This window comes from Ursus americanus, chromosome 18 (genome assembly GCF_024610735.1).
Source record: "Ursus americanus isolate L20-20 chromosome 18, mUrsAme1.1.p, whole genome shotgun sequence".
NCBI classification, from domain to species: Eukaryota; Metazoa; Chordata; class Mammalia; order Carnivora; family Ursidae; genus Ursus; species Ursus americanus.
In genome coordinates, this window is record NC_142144.1 from 25,909,359 (window position 1) to 25,933,619 (window position 24,261).

At 37.7% G+C, this 24,261-nt stretch overlaps 1 protein-coding gene across 2 annotated transcripts in view; it reads right to left on the reverse strand.

Annotated features, from left to right (window-relative positions):
* Positions 1 to 20,727: 20,727 nt before the first annotated feature.
* Positions 20,728 to 24,261, reverse strand: part of TMEM38B (transmembrane protein 38B) — a 48,329-nt gene continuing 44,795 nt past the window's right edge. For both annotated transcript variants that reach the window (XM_087869500.1, XM_045780388.2), the window contains one exon: positions 20,728 to 22,675. In XM_087869500.1, the coding sequence (XP_087725626.1) occupies positions 22,460 to 22,675 (216 nt within the window). In that variant the 3' untranslated portion in view covers positions 20,728 to 22,459. The remainder of the gene's footprint in view (positions 22,676 to 24,261) is intronic.

Sequence of the window (24,261 nt, forward strand, 5' to 3'; positions counted from 1 at the left end):
TTAATAAGTCCTAAGCACTGTGCTGAGTGCTGGATGTGCAAAGAGGAATAAGATATATTTTGGGGGCCCTTAAGAAGTCCACAGTCTAGTAGGAAAACCATCCATAGGAGTCGTAAATGCTTTTGAAAATGGAGTATGACTGGTGAAATGAAAAAAAGAGATTCTAAGTCTCCTTAGAAGAGTCAAGGAAGGTTCTGGGACCAACGATGTTAAAGCTGAACTTTTAAATAGAACCTCAATGAGCCGATAATAAAGAACATGCAAGGGGCACCTGGGTGGCACAGCGGTTAAGCGTCTGCCTTCGGCTCAGGGCGTGATCCCGGCGTTATGGGATCGAGCCCCACATCAGGCTCCTCCGCTATGAGCCTGCTTCTTCCTCTCCCACTCCCCCTGCTTGTGTTCCCTCTCTCGCTGGCTGTCTCTCTCTGTCAAATAAATAAATAAAATCCTTAAAAAAAAAAAATAAAGAACATGCAAGGCAGGGGACAATTACGTATGCAGAGCAGAGAGCTTGGAGTTGACAGAATAGAAGGCAAAAGGCAAGGTGGCTGGAGCATATGGTATGAGAGCAACGGGCAGGAAGCTGGAAGTGTAACCTCTGGTTAGGCTGTGAGGAACCTGGATTATCACGGTAAGGAACTTAATCTATAGCATCTGAAGATTGTCAAGACGTGGAATAAGATCATGCTCTCGTGCGTACAGTCCCTCTATGGCAGTGCGGAGAGAAGAATTGGCAACCTGAAGAAAAAGAGGTGAGAAAGAACAAACATGTGACGCAGTCATCCTAACGCCAGTGAGAGGTAGTGGGAGTTGAATGAAGGCAGAGGCGGTGGGAGAGACGAGCACACAGATACAAGCTCTCGGGAAGGGAAATCAGCAGGTGCTTAGAGCCAGGCTGGATGACAAGTGAGAGAATAGAAGGATCCAGAAGAGTGAGCACATGGACGGCAGGACTAGGAGGCAAGATGCCGCAGGAGGCAGAGGAGGGGCAGGAAGGGCTCAGGTGGAGATTACGGGAGGCAGCTGGAAGTGCAGGCCCGGCCTCATTAACTTCCACAAGTTCTCTGCAATGACTGCAGGCTGAGTTTTATCAACAGATTTACCTCTGGTGGCTTATGCCAGTGGTCCCCAAAACTGAGCTTAAGAATCATCTAGAGGGCTTGTTAAAGCACAGACTGCTGGGCCCCACTTCCAGATTTCCAGATTAGTAGGTCTAGTTTACCTAACCCAAGAATTCATATTTCTAGCAAGTTCCCTGTGATGCTGACATGACTGACCTGGGGCCCACACTGTGAGAATCTCTGCTTTAGACTTTTTGGGGACTGTTCTCCTACTTGCTCTGATATTTTCTCTGAGACGGTAACCAAAAGGGCTGATGCAGGTGGAGATGATCAAAGATGTTCCCTTTTACCAGCAAGATTTCAAGGATTCCGTTCTAACCATTAAGAACAAGTGTTTGGATTTGGTGGCTGCTTAATCTCCCATTTTTTTCTTAGGTTTTTTAAAAACCTTAGCCTATAATAACAGGTAAATTATTTTTCGAGGGCTTATTATATGCCCACCGTCATGATAAGCACTTTCAATGTATTGTCTCATTTAGCTCTATCAGTAACTCTATGGAGGTGAGTACTATTATAATCTCCATTTCTCAATTGAGGAAACTGAGGCACTGAGTGGTTAAAATTAGCCCAAGATCAAGTTGCCATTAAATGGTAGATTTACTTCAGTCTGTGCTCAAATAATATCATATATATTGTCTCCTTTACTATCCCGTGTTTTGGTCCATGAAATAGGCTAGCTTATTCCAAGACCGGAATCTTCTATATCCTGTCATTAACCTACAGTGGTTTCCTGAATCTGTTTTCAAAAATCTGCCAGCATAGAGCTGGCAACCATGATGTAGTATAATAATCATCTTTCAGCTCCTTAATAACCCTTGTGCATTGAACAATCAAGAGAATGGAAGGGTCAAGTGGAAGGCAACGCCCTGTAGTGCTATGAATGTGTTTGAGGACTTTCTGTGAAAACACCTGGGGGATACATAGGCATTCTTAGCATAATACAGTGTAAGAGCCTCACAACATCTGTTCCAACAACATCTCTAGACAGTACATGCAGTATCATCCTTAAAAGACAATTTTTAGAAAGCCCTAAACAATTAAGATTTTTTTGGCCACCTCCAAAGAAGAAAGTAAACAAAGCAAGTAATTCATGCAAGTTTTCCATAAAGAATCTATTGGTTATTTAAAATCTAGTAGTTATTTAGCCTCTAGGTTACATGCCTAAACTGCGAGACAGAATGTGTGCTGTGAGACCACAGGACACCAGAAATTGTGACCTGTGTCCCAGCATTATTCTAATGTAAATTCCTAAAAGCTAGGGAGTATGAATATGGCTGACTAAAGGTAGCAGGACGACTCTCTTTTAAGGAGATTAAGCCCTTTGAAGAGCATAGATGAGTGCCCTTCTTGAAAAGACAATGTTAAAAGAAAATTTCAGGAGGACCATCCTCAAACTATCCCAGAGCCATGCCTGGCCCACACCCCGCCAGGCCCACCAGCAGGGGTGACCTGGGATTAAGTCTTGTAGTCAAACGCAAAGCATCTTCAAGGCAAACCCTCACATGTAAGCCTTCTCCTAAATCTCTGTCCATACTACTGGCCTTCAATATCATCACTAGAGCTTGGACTTAAAATCTTATTTCTTGGCTCAGGTCCTAGAATCCCACCCTCTTGGAGCCCGTTTTGCAGGGTCTATCATCAATTAACACTTCCACCACCACAGCCATCTCCAAACCTGCAGCTAGATAACATCTTACTTTAAATTCGCCGAAACAGTTCAAAGAGAATGCTGCCTTCTGCTTGAATTCCAGCAAACTCTTGGCTTTAGCTCCTGCTGCCCTGTTCCAGGCACCACATCCCTATACTTTGGATACACAAGCTATATATCCAACATTGCTAGACCTCACAAACTGATTTTTCTCTTCTTCCTGGGCTCATAGTCCAGTTTCTCTTGCAGTGAGATGTGGCCATATGATTCAGTTCTACTAAAGGAAAGTAAGAAATGGTATTCCAGGGTTGGCCCATAAAAACCTTGGATGTGCCTCTTTCCCCTTCCAGTGGCTGGGTATTAATTTCCAGGGCAACCTTAGAAGCCATGTATTAAAAATGGTAAACCTGGGTCACTGAATGCCTGTGCAGAACATAGTTCCACACCACCTGGAGGTCTTAGATGGCTCATGTGAGTGAAAATAAACTTGAATGTATTTGAGCCATTATATATTCTGGAGACTTCAGTTACTGCAGTTGGCCTATCCAACAAATACAAGTGGATCAAGTAAGTAACACCCTTTAGAGAATCCTCCACAAAGACCATCCTCATTGACGAGTTAACCTCTCTGGCCATGTGCTCAGTCCCAATTTGCTGGTTTTTCCTACCATGGATGGCTTAGATCCCAGCATCTTATCTGCCAATCCCATCTAAGGAAGCACATGTGGTACCTACGGGTTCAAGGATGGAAAAAGCTAGATTTATGGCAAGGAAATAGGGGAGTGTACACCTACATGCACAGCCTGGGCATATTTCTCCTAATCTGCTCATCCAAAGATGGCTTGACTGGCATCCCTCAGCAGGGAAGAATCTAAGTGTATCTTCAGTGTCCCTCTGTGAAAGAAGGGAGGACCCAAAAGAATCCCAATGTATCACTGACTTCCCTTACTCTTCTGGAATAGATTCTTTTAGTTGGTTCTTGTGATAGTAGATGTGAAAAGTGCTTTCTTTAGGGTAATTGGGAACTCCTGAAACTGGATAAAACTTCAGTTAATCCGGTTTAAAAACACTGTTAGTGGTGTTCTGAGTTCCAATCTAGTACATGCTCTTCTTACAATGCTTAAGAGAGAGGCTTAGAACTTGAGCCCCTGCACCCTCACAGGGAAGAGATGAGATACAACAAACATGGGGAACATGATGAAACCAGTGAATTACCATGAGCATGGGCCCATGGTTGCACTTCATTTGCTGTGAGGGGGAATTCCTTGATCAGAAGCAATGCTATATGGGATATTATAATGGTAGGTAGGTAGACAGATAGACGATTGATAGGTAGGTAGATAGATAGATAGATAGATAGATAGATAGATAGATAGATAGATAGATTCTCTAGGCCCAAGAATGATAGCTTTGGCAGAAGCATTGTGCACAGGGAAGTCAAATCTGTGTCCAAAGTGTCTATTCCAGTAAGAACAAAGCACTTCCCCTTCCATGTTAGAAGCAGTCCAATGTAATCATACTGGTACCATATTGAGGATTCAGTGTTGGTTTCTATTGCTGGTAAATTGGGCATCAGCAGTGGCTGTAGCCAGGTTGGCCTTGGTGAGTAATGTCCATTTGTTGACAACAGATTCATAACCTCCAAATAAGTTAAGATCAGTCTTTCCATTTTTGCAAAAAAGAAATTATTGGAATTTTGATAGGGACTGCACTGAATCTATAGATTGCTTTGGCACATACTGCCATCTTTACAATATTGTCTTCTAATGCAGGAACATGGGATATCTTTCCATTTATTTGGTTCTCCTTTCATTTCTTTCAGCAATGTTTGTACTTCCTTGAATTTCCCGAAATTTGTTTTGTGGCCTATCATATGATCTATCCTGGAGAATATTACACGTGCACTTGAGAAGAATGTGTATTCTGCTGCTGTCAGATGAAATATTCCTTATATGTCTGTTAGGTCCATTTGCTCTACAGTGTTGTTCAGATCCACTGTTTCCTTACTGATTTTCTGTCTGGATGATCTGTGCGTTGTTGAGAGTGGAGGACTGAAGTCCCCTACTATTATTGTATTGTTGTCTATTTCTCCCTTCAGATCTATTAGTATTTGTTTAATATATTTAGGTGCTCCAATATTGAGTGCATATATATTTACAATTGTTGTATCTTCTCAATATGTTGATCTCTTTATCATTAGATGATGATCTTCTTTGTCTCTTGTTACTGTTTTTGGCTTAAAGTCTGTCTTGTCTGATACATAGCTAGCCTTGCTCTCTCTTGGTGTCCACTCACATGGAATATCTTTATCTCTTTTAGCCTATGTGTATCCTTAAAGCTTCAGTCAGTCTCCTGTAGAAAGGATATAGTTGGGTCTCGTTTTTTTATCCACCCAGCCACTCCATGAGTTTTCACTGGAGAATTTAATCCATTTATACGTAGAATAATTGTTGGTAGGCAATGACTTATTAATGACATCTTATTATTTTCTGGCTGTTTTGTAGTTCCCTTATTCCTTTCTTCTTCTCTTGCTGCCTTTCTTTGTGAGCTGATTATTTTTCTTATTGGTATGCTTTGAATCTCATCTCTTTATCTTTTGTGTATCTACTGCAGATTTTTGCTTTGTGGTTACCATGAAGTTTATGCAAAATATTTTATAGATATGCCTATTTTATGTTGATAATAACTTACCTTAGATCACATACAAAAATGCTACCCTTTTACTCCTCACATTTTTATGTTATTGACGTCACAATTTACCTCATTTTATACTGTGTATTCATAACAAATTATTGTAACTATAGTTATTTTTAATACTATTGTTCTTTAACATCTATAGTAGAGTTAAGTGGTTAACATACCACAATATTACAGTATTAGGGTACTCTGATTCTGACTACATACTTATCCTTACAAATTCTTCTCACACTTTTCAAAAAAACTGAAGGGGGGAAGGAACAATTCCTAACTCATTCTATGAGGCCAGGATTACCCTAATACCAAGCTAGACCACAACACTACAAGGGGAGAACCAACTATAGACAAATATCTCTTAGGAACTTTAATGCAAAAATCTTTAACAAAACACTTCCAAACCAAACTGAACAGCCTATTAAAATTATTATACAGCATGACCAACTGAGATTTATTCTCAGAAGGCAAGGATAGCCCAACATATGAAAATTGATCAATTTAATATACCACATTAACAGAAGGGGGGAAACCACATAATTATCTCAATAGTCACAGAAAAAGCATCTGACAAAATTCAACACCTTTTTTTTTTTAAGATTTTATTTATTTTATTTTAGAGAGAGAGAGAGAGCACACATACATGCATGAGCAAGAGGGGAACAGAGAGAACAAGAGAGGGACAGAGGGGGTTGGGAGAGGAACAAGCAGACTCTGTGCTGAGCACAGAGCCAACTCGGGGCTCTATCCCAAGACCCTGAGATCATGACCTGAGCCGAAATCAAGAGTTGGATGTTTAACCAACTGAGCCACCTAGGCACCCCTAACACCTTTTCATGACAAAAAACATTCAATAAGCTAGGATTAGAAGAAACTATCTCAACAAAATAAAAGCCATATATAAACCTCCAGGGATCATGCTCCATGGTGAAACACTAAAAGCTTTTCCTCAGGGGCGCCTGGGTGGCACAGTCGTTAGGCGTCTGCCTTCGGCTCAGGGCGTGATCCCCAAGCCTGCTTCCTCCTCTCCCACTCCCCCTGCTAGTGTTCCCTCTCTCGCTGGCTGTCTCTCTCTTAAATAAATAAATTAATTTAAAAAAATCTTAAAAAAAAAAAAAAGCTTTTCCTCAAAGATTAGGAACAAGATAAAGACGGCCACTTCTATTCAACATAGTACTGGAGATCCTAGCAAAACCAATTAGGCAAGAAAAAGAAATAAAAGGCATTCGAACTGGAAAGAAAGAAGTAAAATTATCTCTGTTCTCAGGTGATTTTATATGTAGAAAACCTTAAATATTGCACACACAAAAAATGTTAAATAAATGAATAAATCTAAGTAGCAGAATACAAAGTAAACACACAAAAATCAAATAGCATTTCTATGCATTAACAATGAACAATCTGAAAAGGCAATCATGAAAACAATTCCATTTACAATAGCATGAAAAAGAGTAAAATACTTAGGAACTAACCATGAAGTTGAAAGACTTCGCAATAAAAACTATAATATATTACTGAAAGAAGTGAAAGAGGACATAAATAAATGGAAACACATCTCATGTTCATGGATTGGAAGTCTTAATATTGTTAAGATGGCAACACTACCCAAAATGATCTAAAGACTCAATGCAATGCCTATCAAAATCCCAATTTCTTTTTTTTTTTGCAGAAAAACCCATCCTAAAGTTTATATGGAACCTCAGGCAAACCTAAACAGCCAAAAGAATCTTGAAAAAGAACAAACCTGGGACACTCACACTTTGTAACTTTCAAAACTTCCCACAAAGCTACAATAATCAAAATAGAGTGGTATTCGTTAATAGAAGAAAGGATAAGAACCACATGATCCTCAGGGTGCCTGGGTGGCACAGTCAGTTAGGCGTCTGCCTTCAGCTCAGGTCATGATCTCGGGGCTCTGAGATTGAGCCTTGCATCGCACTCCCTGCTCAGTGAGGAGTCTGCTTCTCCCTCTCCCTCTACCCCTCCTGCTTGTGCTTGCTCACTTGCAGTCCCTCTCAAATTAAATCTTTAAAATAAAAGCACCATATGATTCTCAATAGATTCAGAAAAATCATTTCACAAAGTACAGCATCCTTTCTTGATAAAAACCCTCAAGGAAGTAGGGATAGAAGGAACATACCTTAACATCATAAGGGCCATACATGAAAATCCCATAGCTAATATCATCCTCAATGGAGAAAAACTAACAGCTCTTCCTGTAAGGTCAGAAAGAGGATAGGGATGTCCACTCTCACCACTATTGTTCAACATAGAACTGGAAGTCCTAGCCTCAGCAATCAGACAACAAAAAGAAATAGAAGGCATCCAAATCGGCAAGGAAGAAGTCAAATGTTCACTCTTTGCAGATGGCATGATACTCTATGTAGAAAACCTAAAAGACTCCAAAAAATTGCTAGAACTAATACATGAATTCAGCAAATTCACAGGATATAAAATCAATGCACATTTATCAGTTGTATTTCTATACAACAATAATGAAGCAGCAGAAAAAGAAATCAAGGAATCTATCCCATTTACAATTGTACCAAAACCCATAAGATACCTAAGAAAAAAACTAACCAAAGAGGTAAAAGATCTGTACTCTGGAAAATATTGATCACTTACAAAAGAAATTGAAGACACAAAGAAATGGAAAAGCTTCCAAATGGACTGGAAGAACAAATATTGTTAAAGTGTCTATACAACCCAAAACATTCTACACATTCAATGCAATCTCTATCAAAACACCACCAGCGTTTTTCACAAAGCTAGAACAAACAATTCTAAAATCTGAATGGAACCAGGAAAGACCATAAATAGCCAAAGTATTGTCAAAAAACAAAAGCAAAGTGGGAGGCATCACAATTCCAGACTTCAAGCTATATTGCAAAGCTGTAATCATCAAGACAGTATGTACTAGCACAAAAATAGACACACAGATCAATGGAACAGAACAGAGAACCCAGAAATGGACCTACAACTATATGGTCAACTTATCTTCAACAAAGCTAGAAAGAATATCCAATGGAAAAGAGACAGTCTCTTCAATAAATGGTGTTGGGAAAACTGGACAGCAACATACAGAAGAATGACACTGGACCACTTTCTTACACCATACGTAAAAATGAATTCAAAATGGATGAAAGACCTAAATGTAAGATAGGAAACCATCAAAATCCTAGAGAAGAACACAGGCAGTAACCTCTTTGATCTTGGCCGGAGCAACTTCTTACTAGACACATCTCTCGAGGCAAGGGAAACAAAAGCAAAAATGAACTAGTGGGACTTCATCAAGATAAAAAGCTTTTGCACGGCAAAGGAAACAATCAACATAACTAAACGGCAGCCTACAGAATGGAAGAAGATATTTGCAAATGACATATTTGATAAAGGGTTAGTATCCAAAATCTATAAAGAATTTATCAAACTCAATACCCAAAACAAATAATCCAGTTAAGAAATGGGCAGAAGACATGAATAGACACTTTTCCAAAGAAGACATCCAGATGGCTAACAGACACATGAAAAGATGTTCAACATCACTCACCATCAGGACAATGCAAATCAAAACCACGATGAGATACCACCTCACACCTATCAGAATGGGTAAATTTAACAACTCAGGAAACAACAGATTTTGGCAAGGATGCAGAGAAAGGGGAACCCTTTTTTGCTTTTGGTGGGAATGCAAACTGGTACAGACACTCTGGAAAACAGTATGGAGATTCCTCAAAAACTTAAAAATAGAACTACTGTATAACTCAGCAATTGCACTACTAGGTATTTACCCAAAGGATACCAAAATAAAGATTCAAAGGGGTACGTGCACCCTGATGTTTATAGCAGCATTATCAACAATAGCCCAATTATGGAAAGATCCCAAGTGTCCATCAACAGATGAATGGATAAAGAAGAGGTGATACACACACACACACACACACACACACACACACACACACACACACAGAGGAATATTACTGAGCCATCAAAAAGAATGAAATCCTGCCATTTGCCATGACATAGATGGAACGAGAGTGTATTATACCAAGAGAAATAAGTCAGAGAAAGACAAATACTGCAAGATTTCACTCATATGTGGAACTTAAGAAACAAAACAGATGAATATAGGGGAAGGGAAGGAAAAATAAAATAAAAACAGAGAGAGAGGTAAACCAGGAGAGAATATTAACTACAGAGAATAAACTGAGAGTTGCGGGAGGAGAGGAGGTGGGGCATGGACTAAATGGATGATGAGTATTAAGAAGGGTACTTGTGATGAGCACTGGGTGTTATATATAAGTGATGAATCACTAAACTCTACTTCTGGAACCAATACTACACTATATGTTAACTAACTTAAATTTAAATAAAAACTTAGGGGAAAAAAACTTAAAAAAATAATGAAATAAAAAATAAATACCTCTAAGTATATATTTTTTAAAGATTTATTTATTTGAGACAGAGAGAGAAGAGGAAGAGAGAGAGAGGGAGAGACAGCATGGGAGGGAGGAGCAGAGAGAGAGTTGTAAGCAGACTCTGCGCTGAGCACAGAGCCCAACGCAGGGCTCAATCACACAACCCTGAGATCATGACCTGAGCCGAATCCAAGAGTCGGATGTCTAAGCAACTGCACCACCCAGGCACCCTATTGTTAGGTATTAAAAAAAAAAAATCTGGGGCACCTGGGTGGCTCAGTCCTTAAGCGTCTGCCTTTGGCCCAGGGCGTGATCCCAGTGTTCTCGGATCAAGTCCTGCATCAGGCTCCTCCACTGGAAGCCTGCTTCTTCCTCTCCCACTCCCCCTGCTTGCGTTCCTTCTCTCGCTGGCTGTCTCTCTCTTTGTCAGATAAATAAATAAAATCTTAAAAAAAAAAAAATACTCACCTACCACAAAAACAAAAACAAAACAACAACAAAAAACCCACATGGTACAGGCATGAAGACAAACATACAGATCAATTGGATAGAACAGAGGGCCCCAAAATAAAACTTCACATATATTTTTGGCAAGGGAGCTAAGACCATTAAATGGGGAAAGGACAATCTTTTCAACAAATGATACTGGGAAACCTAAGTGGCCACATGCAAAGGAAAAAAGCTATACCCTTTTCTAACACTGTATACTCAAAATAGATCAAAGACCTAAATATAACACCTAAAACTATAACATTCTTAGAAGAAAACAGAGGGCAAAAACTTCATGACACTGGATTTAGCAATGATTTCTTAGATATGATACTAAAGGCAAAGGCAACAAAAGAAAAAAGAAACAAATTGGACTTTGTGATTATTTAAAAACTGTGTACATTAAAAGACAATAGCAACAGAATGGGATAAAGTATTTGCAAGTCATATACCAAATAAAGGATTATTATCCAGATTATAGAGAGAATTCCTAAAACTGAATGAAGAAAAAAAACAACCACCAAATTTAATGGACAAAGGACTTGAATAGATATGTCTCTAAAGAAGGTATTCAAATGGTTGATAAGCTCATGAAAAGATTCTCAACTTCACTAATCATTTGGGAAATGCAAATCAAAAGTACAATGAGATATCACCTCACACTGGTTAGGATGGCTATTATAAAAAAAAAAAAGTGTTGGAGAGGATGTGGAAAAATTGGAACCCTTATGCACCACTATCAGGAACATAAAATGGTACAGCCGCTGTGGAAAACAGTATGGCAGATCCTCAAAAAACTAAAAATAGAATTACCATATGATCCAGCAATTCCATTTCTGGGTATATAACTAAAAGCATTAAGAGCAGGGTCTCAAAGAGATAGCTGTACACCCACGTTCATAGTAGCATTATTTACAATGGCGAAAATGTGAAAGAAACCGAAGTGTCTGCTGACAGACGAATGGATAAACAAAATGTGATATATACATACAATGGAATATTATTTGGCCTTAAAAAGCACAGAAATTCTAAAATATGCTTCAACATGGATGAATCTCGAGGACATTACGCTAAGCAAAATAAACCAGTCACAAAAAGATACATACTGTATGATTCCACCTATAAGGTAGAGTAGTCAAAACCATAGAGACATAAAGTAGACCGGCGGTTGCCAGAGGCTGGAGAAGGGGGAAATGGGGAGTTATTGCCTAATGGATATAGAGTTTAGATTGTATAAGATTAGAACAGTTATGGAGACGGATGGTGGTGATGGTTGCACATTTTAGACAGATTTAATACCACTGAACTATACAATTAAAAATGGTTAAAATGGTAAATATTATGGGGCGCCTGGGTGACTCAGTCATTAAGCGTCTGCCTTTGGCCCAGGGCGTGATCCTGGGGTCCTGGGATCGAGCCCCACATGGGGCTCCCTGCTCTGCTGGGAAGCCTGCTTCTTCGTCTCCCACTCCCCCTGCTTGTGTTTCCTCTCTCGCTGGCTGTCTCTCTCTGTGTCAAATAAATAAATAAAATCTTTTTTAAAAATTGTAAATATTATGTTTCATGTATTTTACAGAGTAAAAAAATGAGAGTTCCAATTTCCGGTTCCACATAGGAGCTTGGAGTCACCACTCTGTCCTAACAAGTAAAGAGCTGAACAGACTGAAAAATGAACACTTCTTGGATCCATAAGAAAGGAGAGGACAAAGAATAAAACACTGCCCCCCAAGATTGAAGAAATAAACAGGCAACTAGAGGGAGTCACAGTTTACCAGAGCAGAGACTCACCAGCAGAAACTGCCAAAAAATCAGTGCTAGGTAGGAAAACCTAAACTGTACTCGATGAATTGTTGAAGGCTCAGTGTGGACAACTCTGAGAGCTAAAAACTTCAGGGGGACCCAGTCATAAGTGGGCCCCAACAATATCGTGAGATTTACCTGCAGAAGCTCAACTGGATTCCCACAGTAAATACAGGAGAAAAATCTCGTTGAGTTTCCAGCAGGGGAAAGGAACAATTTTGAAATTAGTCAGAGAACTTTGTTCTTAACAAGGCCTGCCCTAAGGAGTATCCAGTTAACCAGAGCCTAAACTGCTGGGGTATTATCAGAGCCTAACTGATCGGGAGAAGGGAAATACCTAACATCAGTCCATGCTAGCCATTCTGTCTCATTTCAAGGGGCAGGAAAATAACTGAAACGTGATGTTCACAGTCCAGAGGCACAGGCTCACTGAAAGATGAAGACCTAATCGCAAGACTATAAAATACCTCCCCTCTCCCCACACCTCACCATCATATTACTGAAGGCCTACTGCCAGCAGTTTCTTCCTCCTGATACATCATGTCTGACTATCAAGAAAAAATTAGAAGACGTACCAAAAGTCAAAACACAATTTGAAGAGACAGAGCAAGCATCAGAACCAGACATGGCAGGGATGTTGGAATTCTAGGCTGGAATTTAAAATAACTGTGATTAGTATGCTAAGGGCTATAATAATGGACAAAGTAGACAGCATGCAAGATTAGATGGGCAAGCAGTACAAGCAGAAAGATGGCAATCATAAATGAGAACCAGAACAAATGCTAGGGATCAAAAACACTAACAGAAATGAAGAACGTCTCTGATGAGCTTTTTCAGTAGGATGGGCATGACTGAGGAAATAATCTCTGAGCTAGCAAATATATCAATAAATCCTTGGAAACCAAAAAGCAAAGAGAATAAAGGCTGAAAAAAGGAACAGAATATTCAAATACTGTGGGAATACCACAAAAAGCATAACATACATGTGTGCAAATACCAGAAGAGAGAGGCAAAGAAACAGAATATTTGAAATGAAATGACTGAGAATTTCCCCCCAAATCAATGTCAGACACCAAACCAGAGATCCAGGAAGCTCAGAGAACAACAAGCCAGATAAATACCCGCCCCCCCCAAAAAACCAAACTACAAGTAAGCATATCATTTTCAAATTATGGAAAATCAAAGACAAAGAATCCTGAAAGAAACCAGAGCAGGAGAAAAACACCTTAGCTGTAGAGGAACAACGATAAGAACGATATCCAATTTCTCATAAAGTATGCAAGCAAGAAGAGAATGGAATGAAATACTTAAATGCTGAGAGAAAAAAAACCACCAACTTGGACTTCTGTACCCTGCAAAATTATTTTTCAAAAGTGAAAGAGAAATAATTTCTCAGATAAATGAGGGAATTTGTTGCCAGATTTGCCTTGCAAGAAATGCTAAAAGAACTTCCTTAGAGAGAAAGAAAACAGGGCAGAACTCAGAACTACATAAATAAAGGAAGAGCATTCAAGGAGTAAGTGAAGTGGGTGCCGGGGTGGCTCAGTTGGTTGAGCAACCGACTGGTTTCCACTCAGCACGATCTCAGGGTCCTGAGATCGACTCCCGCATCAAGCCCCACACTGGGCTACGTGCGGGGTGGTGGAGCCTGCTTAAGATTCTCTTTCCCTCTAAAATTAAAAAAACAAACACACAGAAAAACACGAAGTGAAAGTAAAATGAAAGTACCTAAAAAACTTTTTTTAAAGATTTTATTTATTTGAGAGAGAGAGACAGCCAGCGAGAGAGGGAACACAAGCAGGGCGAGTAGGAGAGGAAGAAGCAGGCTCCCAGCAGAAGAGCCTGACGTGGGGCTCGATCCCATAACTCCAGGATCACGCCCTGAGCCAAAGGCAGACGCTTGATGACTGAGCCACCCAGGTGCCCCCCCAAAATTTTTTAAATCTCAATTTTAAAAATCTCAAAAGATTCAAGCAAGTTATTTTTGTGGAAGCTGACAATTCCAAATTAATATAGGAGCAAAGGGGGCCAAGGATAGACAAGAAAAGTTTGAAGAAGGAAAAGATCAAAGTGGGAGGATTTTTTCTACTGGATATGAAGACTTATCCAGCTACTGTAGTTAACATAATCAATATATAGTATATATGTGATATAGTGTAAGGATAGATAAAGAGAACAATACAACAGGGTCCTGAACATTTTAATGCACGTATGTCCAATTTACAACAAAGCAACACTTTCCAATAAATGATGGTGAACTGGATATCCATATAGAAAAAGAAAAAAAGGAAAATTGACGCCATGCTCACACCATACAAAAATAATAAATTCCAAGTGGAATTTGAGAATCTTTTAGGATAAAAGATACAATAATATAGCTTCTAGAAGATAATATAGGAGAGTATCTTCATGATCATGGGATAGGGAAAGATTTCTTAAATAAAACCAAAAAGTCATTAATCAATTATAATGAGACTATTGTTAAACTGGACATTAAAATTAATAACTTCTATTCATGGTACTTAAGAGTGAAAATGAAAGCTGACAGAGTGGAAGAACATATTTGCAATGCATGAAACTGCCAAACAGCTCATATCCATAGTGTATGTACACACACACACACACACACACACACACACACACACACACTACCCTATACACAAATGAAAGGACATACAACCCAACTGAAAATAATGGGCAAGAAACTAGAACAGACACTTCACGAAAGAGGATATCCAAATGGTCAATGAACTTGTCTGACACATGTTCAACTACACTAGTCGTCAGGGAAATACAAATTTAAAACCATGAGCTACTACTCTAAATTTGCCAGAATTATTAAATGTAAAAGATGGAGAATACCTAGTATTGGTAAGGAAGTGGGGGAACTGGAACTCTCAAACCCTGCTCATAGGAGTGCAAATTAAGCCGACAACTCTGTAAAACTTTTGGGAACTATCTACAAAAGCTGAATATGTTCATATTCCATGACCTGGCTAAGAACATACAGAAAAAAATGTGTACACAAGTGCATCAAAAGGTATGCAAAGGAATATTTTTATAGCAGCAATATTTGCAATAGCCCCCATAACAATATAAATTCCCACCAACACATCAGACAGGATACACAAATGGAGTTTTCCACACAGTGGAAAACTAGCAATGAGGAGGAGTGAACTACAAGCTACACAAAGTAACGTAGATGAAAGTCACAAACGTATGCAGAAGTCAGGCACACTAGCACAAATATGGTGTAATTCCATTCATATAAAATTCAAAGAAAGTCAAAACAAACACCTCATATTAGAAGTCAGGATACCGGTTACCTCTGAGAAGAGTGGTGATTAGAAAAGAGAGATATTAATCATGTTTCATGTCTCGACCTGGGATTTAGTTACACGGGTATGTTCTCTTTGTGATAATTTAACAAGACAAACACAATTTGTACACTTTTCTGAATGTTATACATCAATTAAAATTTTTAAATGCAAATCTGATAAATGTCCTTTTGAAGAAATTTTCCTGTTTCTAATGGAGATTACTTGCCTTGCCAGTTTCCTCTCATCCTTGCCTGAATTGAACTCATTTGTCTCCTTTAGGTAGTAGGATGCTTTCTGAGAGCAGTGCTCTGTCAGAACTGAAATATGTGTTTTAATTTCTCTTCCACGGTGAGATGTCAACTGCATTTTGATACAGTCAAAGACTAAAAGTCACCTTGAAGCAGATCTTCCCTTTCCTGCAAAGAATCTCTTGCGTGGGTTCCTGTCCTCAGAGAAGGACTTAGCAAAACTATTAACAAAACTAACAGCATCTGAACGGCTCTAAGTATGATCTCTTGTGGAGGTAGTCACTGAGGAGGAAGTAGGAATAAGCGTTCTAGTTTTGTGTACTGCAAGGTGGTGTTTCTGGGAGGTCTGTTAGGATGTTAAGAGCCAGGATGATTGTCCTTTAAACAACTGCTGTGAAAGAACTTTACCTCGGCAGCTTTAAAAACAGCTAGATCAGAATTTTGCCTCTCTGCCACCTTATTTCAGACCTCATATTTGGGGATAACTGTGCCAGCACAGAAGACACTTGTCCTCCCTGGAGCCTAACGAGCCTCCTACCTTCCTAGGAAATTCTCAACCTTGCTCCTGCTGCCCACGGCTCTTACACATTTATCAACTGTTTCATCTACCACCTAGTGACTCAAATCGCAACCGCCTGAGGAGTGACCATCAACTCCATGTGTGCCATTCCCGCTGTCCCGGGGTAGCCTAGAATCCCACAGATTTGGTTGACAGAGGGATTGGAAAGTACTTTAAAGATTCTGGACAGTTTGGCTTGAGGTCTCCTTTAGAAGAGTAACATTAATAACACTGCTCAAGACAGAGTCGGGACCAAACCTGAAGCTGCTTCAACACACACAGAGTGAAAGACTGGAGGGAGAGAGAAGGGACTTTTTTTTTTTTTTAAGACTGTATTCAAATGGATTTAATTACCACAAAATTTATCATAATACATAATCTGCAATCATAGGGAAGAATAATGTAGGCTTTTAAGGACATGTATCCAACTGAGAACACTGAAAGATCAGACTTAGAATGTGAATGTGGTAATTGACATAGTAGTGGAGTGACAGCAGTGAGAGATTTAAATGTGTGAGTCAGAATGCCATACAGAGTGACTAGCTCCTTCGTAATAAGATTCCACCACCACAGCATCATAACAAGACACAGTAGCAGCGTAAAGACAATGGCCTTCTGAAGTCCAAGTCCTGCTGACTTGTGGGAGTCAGATATTATACATGGGAAATGAATGACTGGGGCACATGATTTGCCCTGCAAACTGTGTAGAACTCTGGTTTCACCTATAAATTAACTAGACTCTTCTCTGTGAAATGTTTTAAAAACATTTTCACATATATTATTTTCAAGACAGTCTTTTTAGGTAAGAGGTCACGGCAAAGACTGCTGTTTGTCCTCTAACATGAATTTCTCTCTCTTCCTCAGTAAGGTAACCCTCAAACTGTCAGGCTGCTCAAAACAAAGACTATAACATGTTCATGTTTCATTAATTCTTGTCAATCACAGTTTATTACAAAATGCATGCATATTTCCTTAGGTTCAGGTCTTATATAATTCTTCCCTGTTGCATACTTGTGTTTTTTAAAGCCAAATCATAACCCAAACATAACTGTTAAACCTTTGAACTTTTCCTGTCATTATGGGCTTTCAAAACATCTAATGTCCTTTGCAAATTTAATTAAAATACTATGTACTTCCTCTCACAGCTAAGATGCCAAAATATAAAAATGCTATTTATAAGCCACAAACAGAATCATTTTGTATTATTCTCAACAAAGGTTTCAGTCTACAGTCTATTTTTATTGATTAGAATGGATTTGTAAGTCATGATTACATGATTATACTAAATGTTTATTAAAAAATACAAATGTCCATTATCAACTTTATTCTCTTTACTAATACTATAATTCTACAGCAGTAAAAATACATATGAAGCTACTACATTTGTCAGGCAGGAGGCCCTCCAATCCTCCACCTCCCTAACCAAACTACTGTTTGCTGATAATAATCCCACCAAATGAATTGACTTTTTCTTGATACCAATTACATCTTAAATATCTTTATTTAACATAGAAGAAAGTAATACTTATCTTCAGTTAAACATGCCACATAAATGTACTGTGATGGGTCACCTGACAGTCTGCCATGGAAATTAATTTAAAGTCTACTGATTTTCATACCAGATCACTGGTCCACATTCTGTCACCACAAATATGCACTAAGATTATATATTCCAACATGGACCACTACCTTTCCACGTAATCCCATACCTACAATGAGCTTAGAGATTTATTTCATTTTTAAAGTATTTTCTATTACCACATTCTTATTCACCATCTCTTCTACTTTTTCAGGATTGTGATGAAATAAGGTCAACCCTGCCCACAGTTCCTAAACAGACACCTAGAGAAAAGCACTAAATTCCTGTAATATACAAACTATAACACAAGCACAGAAAAAGTGACCACAGATATAAGGTGTATAAGGATTTTCAAGAAGCAGAACTAAAAATTAGGCTTGAGTGACTTGCTGAATAACAAAATTATGACTTTACATAATAGCATAAAGATTTCTCCTCTAAGTGTTTCTTAGAATAAAAGCTAGGTACTACTTTATTTGGAGTTCCTCAGGCAAATACCTTCATAACCTGGAGGTAGGCAAAAGTTTCTTAAGACACAGAAAACAGTAACTGTAAAATAAAATATTGAGAAATTAGACTGCTGCAATATTAAAAACCTCTCCTCGTTAAAGGACATCACTATAAAAATGAGTAGGTAAGCCACAGACCAGGAAGGAAATATGTGCAAAATACGTATTTGACAAAGGATCAATACCCACAATACATAAAAATCCTTACAATTTAGTAATAGAAAGGTAAACCCAATAAAGTACGGACAGAAGATCTGAACAGATGCTTCACAGAAGGAAATAAACAAAAGGCCAATAAGCACACACAAAAAGTGTTCTATATCATCAATCATCCAGGAAATACATATTTAAAACATAAACACCACAAACCACCCATTGGAAACGGGCAAAATTAAAATGTTTAACAACTCTAATCCTTGGTAAGATGTAGAACACTGGAACTCTCATACAATGTTACAGAGTATAAAATGGTACAACCACAGTGTAAAAAAGGTCTACCAGTTTTTCTTACAAAACTAACCATAATTCTATTCCTAGGTATTTGCCCAAAAGAAATAAAAACATACGTTCATCAAAAGACTTGTACAAAAATGGTCATAGTAGCTTATTCAGAACATCACAAACCAGAAATAGCCCATCAAAGGATAAACAAAATGTGGTATAAAAATTAAAAAGGGATGAACTACTGATAAATGCAACAAGAAGAATGAATCTCAAAAACACTATGCTGAGAATGAAAGCAGTCTTATGCAAAAGAGAATATATTGCCTGATTCTATTTATTCTATTCAGAATAATTTGGGGTGGGGGTGCAGATTTAACTAGGAAGGAACTTCCCAGTGCTGGTGCTGGTAATGTTCTACATCTTGATAGAAGTTCAGGATCTAGTTGTATGCATTTGTCCAAAATATTTAAATGTACACTTACAATTTGTGCATTTCATTGTATGCAAATTTCACCTCAAGAGAAAAAATGTAAAAATAAAAACAAATTAAAAAAATACTTCTGTTAAAAACCAGAAGAGTGAAATCGTACTTATTAAGAAAAATAAATTCAATAATTTTTAGAAAAAAATATATAATCTGGGGCGCCTGGGTAGCACAGCGGTTAAGCATCTGCCTTCGGCTCAGGGCGTGATCCCGGCGTTATGGGATCGAGCCCCACATCAGGCTCCTCCGCTATGAGCCTGCTTCTTCCTCTCCCACTCCCCCTGCTTGTGTTCCCTCTCTCGCTGGCTGTCTCTATCTCTGTCGGATAAATAAATAAAATCTTTAAAAAAAAAGAAAAAAATACATAATCTAACCCAAGTGTGTAAAAAAATGGAATGACCCTTGCCCTTACCCAGATGTCTGCCTGGCCTGCTCCCTCATGTGTTCTTCAGATCTCTGCTAAAATGCAATTTTAACAGAAAGTCCTTCTCTAACAATGCTATTTCAACACCCCCAAATTCCTCACTTTCTATCTTTGTGTCCTGCTTAATATTTATTTATAACCTTCAGTATCACCATAAGAACACATTTATTTGTTTATTGTAAGACTCTCTACTAGTGGAATGCAAACTCCAAGAGAACAGTGCGGAGAAGGAAAGTGTCCTTGAACACATTATTCCATTTCCAACATATCTCTCAACTGCAATACACTTGAGCTTTGAGGTCGATTAAAATGAAGTGTCTGGCCTCAAAGGAATGGACAAAGAAATACGGTAAAGGAGGAATCTCTCCCTTCTTCTCTCATTTCCACCTTTTGGTCTCTGCCCAGAGGGAAGCTGGAATTTCCACTGATATCCACCTCCTCCACATATCTGGGCCCCTCTCCAGCCCTTACTCCCTCAGCAAAGAAGAGCGACTAATCTGATAAATCAGAGTTCAATATTAATTTGGCCACATTTTCCTAGAGGGTGAAACCACTGAGCTAAGCCAGCCCATGTTCTTATACCAGCATCTTGTCTCCTCTTACTTAAGTAGACCTACCAGGTCTTGACTTTCTCACTGCTATGTATGACCGGCCATGTGAAACAGGCCCATAGACCTCATTCATGCTACATGTTGGGAAAGAAGTCTAAACAACCTGCTTTGCAAACCAAGTGAGTCTCTAGTCTAGGCAACACGAGTAGATTTGGAGTGGGAGGTTTCAAGCCTAAGCCATGTTCTCCAGTAGCTTTTTCCTAAGAACCTTGAATTGAAGGTTACAGGATACACATCAAAATTAATAAAGTTTGTACCAATATTCCACTTGGACAGTAGTCATTGGACAAATACTGTATTATCAGTCAAAATGCCAGAGGAGTTCTGAACTCCTAACTCAAGAAAAATATAAAACAAAAAAACATAAAAATAATGTAATACTCCATTGGTGCTAAATAACTTATTTTAATAAATTTGTCTTTAATACAAGTGTAAAACAACACTCCTACCATTTCAACTATAGTCAAACCCACACTTAAAAACTAAATCAATAATTAGTAACATGTTAATTCTGAAAAGTTTTTTAACTACAAGAGTATCAAATATAATACAAAACCCAAATATTTAATGCTTTCTGATACAATATTGAAAATAAACTTCTTGGCATCCCAAGGTCCTTCCCCCCAAAAATCTTTATTTAACAAGTAAGGGTATATAGTACCTTGCTGGTGTTTATACTAAAAAATTTTTTAAACAAATAATTTCCAACTTTGGTGTGATTTTAGTACTTCTGTGCCATCCCCAAATGCCTTATGTACATACTAACTCTTTGCAGGTAGGTTCAGGGTCTTGGTAGAAAAAAATCATGTTAGTCATAGAGTTTTAAAATTATAACTAGATTTTAAAGCTATGAAATAAAGCAAGAAAGTTTAACATTATTTAGTACCCTTTCTTCTTCTTCTCTCTCTCTTTTTTTTTTTTTTTTGCCAATAAGGACAGATTTAACACCATTCTTCATTCAAATGGACTATCATATAAGGTTTTAGCTTATGTTTCTTCTTGGTTAGCTGGTTATACCAAATGCCCAAGTACAATTCTCATTAGAACTGAGCATTTCCACATAAGGGTAATTAGTTTTAATTTAAAATAAAATAATATACGTACATGTAGATTAAAATATAACAAACATATGCGAACTAGTAAGAGACATTCAACCAGAAAACGTGAAACGTACCCATTAGAAAGGAGACACAACGTTTTTAAACTGAAATGCTGAATCATTAAAGATACTACCATTAATGTATACAGACCAACTAAGATAAGAAAGAAGTTAAGAATATGTGAAATGTTGACAAGAACTACAGTTAAAATGAATCTGTTTTAAAAGAGAAAAAAATAAGCTCCTAAAATGAAAATTACAAAGCAAAACATGGGCTTAGTAATTTATTAAAAATTATACCCCTAATTTTCTCTGGAGAAAAAGGAACATTATAAACAAAGGCATGAAATAGACTTCAGATCGAGACTCATACCAATACTCTGTTCTTGCTGAAAAATACTATTTAAAAAATTAAATAGAATTTCAAATATTTTCCACTTAATGTGGGTTAAAAAATACAATGTTTATATCTGAAATACAAACTAGTCATTTATTTTCGTTCATAATAAAAGTGGTTTAGGTAAGGTTTACTTTCCCCAGTGCTCAAAGTTAAATAGGAATTGTTTTCCATATCTAGGAATTATAATAGTAATGTTAAGTATAAGTTTAATTTTGCTGAACTAAAATTCAGATAGATTCAATTAAAACTGTGTATGAAGATACCTAAATATAACAAAGGCTTTAATTTTTATTATTTTGCAATGATAGTAAATTTACTTTTTCTAACATTAGGGAAAAAAATCTAGCCTCTTTTATCAATATAAAACTATTAAAATAATCACAACAGAATCCTTTATATATAACTTAGGAAAACAATTTCACATGATACACTCATAACACTCAAGAATTACAATTCAGAAAGAGACAATCTCCCTGAAACAGAAAGAAGTTCTTTCTTTTTGTCACCTCCATTCCTTATATATAATCTTTATTTCACATCATTTACATAGAAATATTTATCACAATCAGACAGGTAGATAAGAAAAAAATTTCTGCCTTTACAGCTTATAAAGTAAATTTACTCAGTCTTCTTAGTATGTTTCTTCTTAACAGTATCTGAAGCAACACCTATAGGTTTTGAGGTCGATGAACCAGTACCATTGAAAGATGATTTTGTTTCACTTTTCTTTTCACATGATGAAAACTGCTGCTGCCAGCCAAACAGCATCCGACTCAATGTATCCTCAAAAGGAGCAAAAGGCGCAGTAGCAGTCTCTGTAATCATCATGGTTATCTGGAAAAAAAAAGTTCAATTTTGAATTGAAATACAAATGTTTCCTACTTTTCAAAAATGAGAAGAGAAAGTAAATTTAAAGAAATAAAGATTAAAAACACATTTTTTACTCTTTAAAAAATTTTTTTATTGAGGTATAATTGACAGTTTCAGGTGTAAAACATGATTCAATATTTGTATATATTGCAAAGTGATCACCACAATAGGTCACCATACAGTTACAAATTTTTTGTGTGATGAGATTTAAGATTTACTCTTAGCAGCTTTCAAATATACAATCACTATTATTAACTATAGTCACCATGCTGCACATTACATCCCCATGACCAGAAGGCTGTATCTTTTGAGTCCCTTTATCCACTTTACCTCCCGAGCCTTTTGTTCTGTTTGCTCATTTGTTTTGTTCTTTAGTTTCACATATAAGTGAAATCATGTATTTGCTTTTCTCTGACTTATTTCACTTAGCATAACATCCTCAAGATCCACCCATGTTGTCGTAAATGGCAAGATTTCATTCTTTTTATTGCTGAATATTCCATTGTATAAATACACATACACACACACACACACACACACACACACACACACACAATCACATCTTCTTTGTCCATTCATCCATCAACTGACACATTGCTTCTATTATCCTGGCTATTGTAAAGAATGCTGCAAAGAACATGGGAGTGCAACTATCTTTTTGAATTAGTGTCTTCATTTTCTTCAGATAAATATCCAGAGTGGAACTGCTAGATCATATGGTAGTTCTATTAATTTTTTGAGGAACTTCCATACTGTTTTGCATAGCAATCGCGCCAACTTACATTCCCACCAACAGTGCACAAGGGTTCTCTTTTCTCCACTCTTCATCAACACTTGTTATTTCTTGTCTTTTTGATAACAGCCATTCTGACAGGTGCGAGGTGGTATCTCCTTGTGGTTTTGATTTGCACTTCCTGATTATCAGTGACATTGGGCATCTTCTCATGTACCTGTTGACCATCTGTATGTCTTTGGAAAAATGTCTATTCAGAGCTACCCATTTTTTAATTGGATTGTTTGGTTTTTTGCTATTCAGTTGTATGAGTTCTTTATGTACTCTGGATATTAACCACTTATCAGATATACGATTTGCTAATATTTTCTCCCATTCAGTAGGTTGCCCTTTCATACTGCTAACAGTTTCCTTTGCTGTGCAGTTTTTTAGTTTAATGTAGTTCCACTTGTTTATTTTTGCTTTTGATGTCTTTGCTTTAGGTGTCAGATCCAAAAAATAGCCAAGACTGATGACAAGGAGCTTACCACATATATTTTCTTCTAGGAGTTTTATGGTTTTGGTTCTTCAATCCATTTTGAGTTCATCTTTGTGTATGGTGTAAGATAGTGGTCCAGTTATATCCTTTTGCATGTGGCTCTCCAGTTTTCCCAGCACCATTTTAGTGAAGAAACCATCCTTCCCCCATGGTATATTCTTGGCCCCTTTGTCGTAAATTAATCGACCACATTTGCATGGGTTTATTTCTGAGCTAAAATGCATTCTTTAATCTTTAGGAGAAGCAAACTCAGCTAGGTTCTAGAAAATCTCTGTTCTC